At 48.1% G+C, this 4,531-nt stretch overlaps 1 protein-coding gene across 1 annotated transcript in view; it reads right to left on the bottom strand.

Moving 5' to 3' along the window:
- Positions 1 to 4,204, bottom strand: part of LOC107040112 (D-2-hydroxyglutarate dehydrogenase, mitochondrial) — a 360,887-nt gene extending 356,683 nt beyond the window's left edge. The window contains exon 1 of the mRNA XM_015260059.2: positions 3,947 to 4,204. Within this exon, the coding sequence (XP_015115545.1) occupies positions 3,947 to 4,202 (256 nt within the window). The 5' untranslated portion in view covers positions 4,203 to 4,204. The remainder of the gene's footprint in view (positions 1 to 3,946) is intronic.
- Between the last annotated feature and the right edge of the window lie 327 nt (positions 4,205 to 4,531).

Here is a 4,531-nt window from a genome sequence, read left to right as displayed (position 1 = left end):
TGACCATACAGATCTCCCCAGAACTCTTCAACTCGCTCAACTGAAGGCATCTTATCCGGCGCAGGCGTAGGCGGCTCGAACCAGCGACTGGGATCAGAATGGAAGACAGAATTGTCTACCACCCGATGCAACCGCTGTTCCAGAGACCGTTTCATGGTCCCCAGAACGCGCACCCTCTCAACAAACCTCTCCTTAATTAAGAGGAAGACTGTTTTATTCAGCGTGTGATGATGGTAGCGCAAATTCGCGGATATTTTACGAATGCGCGCTGTAAAAGGCTTACAACCGATGATGAAGTCAATCGCACACTGAATGCGCGACGCCTGCTTCCTAGTCTCATCGACTTTACCTTGGAGCTGTACAATGCGCCTTCGCGTTTTCACCTCAAATGACCCTTCACTTGGGTTCTGCGGCTTCAAACGAAGAGCCGCATCATACACAGCCCAGTTCAGATCGAGCAAGTTGATATCCGGAGGAAGGACTGCGGCCAGACCTGCATTCTCAATGGCCAGATCTTCAGGCCGGAGACGGAACTTCCCTGTGACTCTCTCTCGTCTTGCCCCTATATCACGCGAGGACCCCTGAGGCTCCTCATGGCTCTGTTGGGTCGGTTGCTTTGACTGTATATCCTCACTCCTCTGAGATACCACAAGAGGAGGAGGATCCATCAGCCCCCGTGGAACGACAAGCAAATCATATCCCTGTCGGCGCAAGCGACTGGCTTGATCTCTCAAATGCTGAATTGTGAAGTGCGAAAACTCAGGGTGCATTGCGCACCACGAGCTTCGCATTCTTGCCATGTGGCCCACTTGCGCCGGCACACTGTCCTGCCAACATTGCATGAGGTCCTCCTTGAGTTCCGCCGTCCACCTAATCCTTTGGACAGCCGGGTTGTTACCATTGGATCCAGATCGTTCACCCCTCTCAACTAATCCGCGGTCCCCATCCGAGAGGGACCGATTGTGGGGGGCTCTGCCGCGGCTCGATGACGGAACCGGGTATAGGTGCCGCCGGGTGGTTAGCCCGACACCACCATGGACCATTATTATTATTATTATTATTATTATTATTATTATTATTATTATTATTATTATTATTATTGTTCCATGCAAATGGGATTGCTGAGTGATCCTCGAGGGTTCCGACTTCACCTCGAAGACCGCCCAGCAAGCTAACCGATACAAACTTCTCCTAATCGCTCTGCAATAGTCCTCCCTCCAACCGGAGGGTAAACTCTATTGCAGTCCAGAATCGTGCTGTCTAAGTTGACCAAGAGACCCAAGGATGACGGCCTTTTGCATTTGGCTAGCCAACATAAAGGCTTGACGCCTACAGGCCGGGATGGTTTCGATCTCAGATATAAATGACTGTTTCATTCCCCCTAAAGAACCAATGATGAGAACAACCAACTTCACTTTAAATCCCCGAGTTGCTTGACTTAGCTCAAACAGAAGCGGCTAGTATTTAAGCCGTTTCTCCTCTTCTTTCACCGTGATATTGCTCTCAGCGGGAGCCGAAAACTCGATGACATAGATGATTTTGTCATCAAAATCGTAGAGAAAGACGTCAGGTTTTGTTGCAACGATTGGCCTGACGGTCCGCGAAGGAGAAGTTCCAATAAATCTTACACCTCTCATTCACGACAACGGACTCAAAACCTCCCGGAGCATGTGGCAGCAGTGGCGTTCTGTCTATTCCATAGGAGTGCCGCAGATGGAAATAAAGCACTCTTAGGGCCGCATTATGACGATGAATATAACTCGTGATAGCATATCTCGGGCAGGCCGACAGAAGATCAGAGTTTCGGGGGACTGTTTGCAAGCCCGACACCGGGTGTCAGGAACTTGCAACCCCATAACACAGCTTCGATAGACCAGGGTATTTATTACACCATCCTGACATGCGCAGATGAAACTCTTAGTCTCGGACATCAAGCCAGCGGACTTCAAGAAAGAAAATGTCAGCTGAAAAGTTAGGCCCTGACCTTCTATATGACGGAAAAACGCGCCATGCATGGGCCTATCGATGTGCTGGCGGAACAAGGTGGACTGCTCCGCCTGCTTGATGGTCGCTCTACGCCGAGCTTTGGTCATGCTGGCTAATGAGTCACCAGCCAACTGACCATCTCGGCCACGACGAAACTCTAAACCGAGGGAAGCTGCTGCGGCATCTGTTGCCTTATACAGAAAGGCCTGGATTCCACGGAGCTAATGATCACGTACCAATTCCAAGTGCGGATCCAAGCCATTCATAATGTCACAAGCTAAACCGAGGACTAGACGATCATGAAGAGCCTCTAAACTGAGAAAGCCTCGCCCCCCCATTCTCGCGCGGAAAATACAATCGCGGACTTGAAGATCGGGGATGCAGACTTCTGTGGATGTTCATCAGCTTACGGGTATCTCTGCCCAGCTGTTTCAGCTCATCTCTACTCCATTTGAGGACGCCAAAGGAATAGAGAAGCACTGGGACAGCAAACATGTTCGATGCAGTGACTTTATTCTTGCCGGAAAGCTCGGATTTCCAAACTCTCCGTAGCCGCCGCCGGTATTCACCGCGAAGAGTCTCCTTGACTGCCTCAGCGTCCACTACCGACCGCTGATTGAATCCAAGATATCTATATGACTCTTCGGTACCAAGATGATGTATGAAACTTCCATCCACAAGCTGGAGATCACTCACCTCGTCACCCACTTTACCCCTCCTCATATGGAAGACGGCACACTTGTCCAATCCGAAACTCATACCAACCGCACGTCAATACACCGCGACAACATCCAGCAAAAGCTTGAGTTGCCGCTCTCCCGAGGCAAACAACTTCAGATCATCCATCTCAAATACATGACTGATCTGATGCCTCCTATCGCCAGGTCTTCCGGCTTGATACCCTCTCACACAACGCAATCGGCATCAGTGAAATGCAGAACAAGAGGAGACTCAGGGTATCACCCTGAAAAACTCCTCTTCTGAACTGCATCAACCCCGAGTCAGCCTCCCCTCACTAGATGTTATGGTGAAGCGCGTTCTCCAGAGCGGCGCAAGATCTTTGATGCATCTCAATATGTTATTTTCTACCGCAAGGCAGAGGATAACATATCATTATTATTATTACTATTATTATTATTATTATTATTCTGTCCTTTCCCCCTTCCTTCAACCCTGAGAGTTTTTACAAATACGCCTCCCTCCCCCTCTTCTCAACAGCTGGTTCAAGCTTGGCTCAACCCTGACTCATCAGGCATTGGTGGACAAGCGTGGACCATAATTCAGTCAGGGGCTGAGCCAGTCGTCAGCCAGTGGTAGAGCTTGAACCTTGGCTACCACAGTCGGACCAATGTTGGATGAAGGCTGTGCTACCCGATGCTTGGCCGAAGACGGGCTAATCGAGCTTGGACCAGGAATGGCCGCCAATGAACATCTGTCGATTCTGGCTACTCATTGGCTACAAAGCTTGGGCCACGGTTGGCAGCCCCTCGTTGACCAAGTGTTGGCGGACAGTCTTCGTCCATATTTGGTCCGACCCTGGTAACCAAGGCTCAAGATGCGCCATTGGCTGAACACTGGCTGAACCATTGGCTAAATTATGACCCACATTTGTCTACCAAGATTCGGCAAGTCGAGGTTAAGCCAAGCTTGGGACGGTTGTTGGAGCTCGGCGAGTCCTGCCTGGGATCCGCCGAAGCCGCAGCCATAACGGATCACTTCATGTTGCACTTTTACACAAGTAATGTAGGTTATACATCTACTAACTGCACGATTGTACGAACCAAGGAGCAGTAAGTCTCACTTACTATACCTGGCTTCGTTTTATGGTTCGTTCTTCTAAACGCCATTTACCCCCGCTGAACACAGCCACCGTAAGTACCATTTATCGGGCCTCAGTGATGAAAACTTCATTCATAGATGGCAAATTAACCATTATCTCAAGAAAATTCATTCCGTTTACCTTTAACCATCTTGACCCAATCGATATTATATCCTTCACACTCCTCCGGATCAGTCACAGTACGGTTTCCCAAAAGCCTCCGAAAATAATCTATATGATTATTCGTAACTTCGGCAAAAGGCCCACGTTCCACTTTATATCTGACCGATGTGAAATCAGATTTGGCACTTGTTGTGGCAAATCTTATCCCTGTCATGCTATCCGCCCGAACCATAGCGCAGACCCTCTTACGTGTGAGCTTGAAGTTGGCTCGCATTCTGTGCCTAAACAGCAAAAACATCATCATTATTATTACATATAATAATTGTCGAAAAATTCCTGACTGGGATTTATTAACTGATGTTTTTATTTGTTGTATCCTACCACAAAAACGACATAGAAACTTATTTTTACGTGATGGAACATTAGCATCAGAAAATTTTTGGATTGGAAATTTCGTGGTTTTGTCCGGGGACATTTGTTATTAATTTCGGTATCTTCATACATATTATCTCAAGCTTCTGTGAAAGTTGGGCGAAATCAGTGCTGAAAAATAAAAAGAAAGAGAAAAAAAAATTGAAAAATTTTGCGGCTGTGATTCATTAA

Source organism: Diachasma alloeum, unplaced genomic scaffold (assembly GCF_001412515.2).
Source record: "Diachasma alloeum isolate Michigan unplaced genomic scaffold, Dall2.0 Dall_scaffold_00318, whole genome shotgun sequence".
In the NCBI taxonomy this organism is placed as follows: Eukaryota; Metazoa; Arthropoda; class Insecta; order Hymenoptera; family Braconidae; genus Diachasma; species Diachasma alloeum.
The sequence above is the reverse complement of the archived record's forward strand: the minus strand, read 5'-3'. Positions and strand labels throughout refer to the sequence as shown.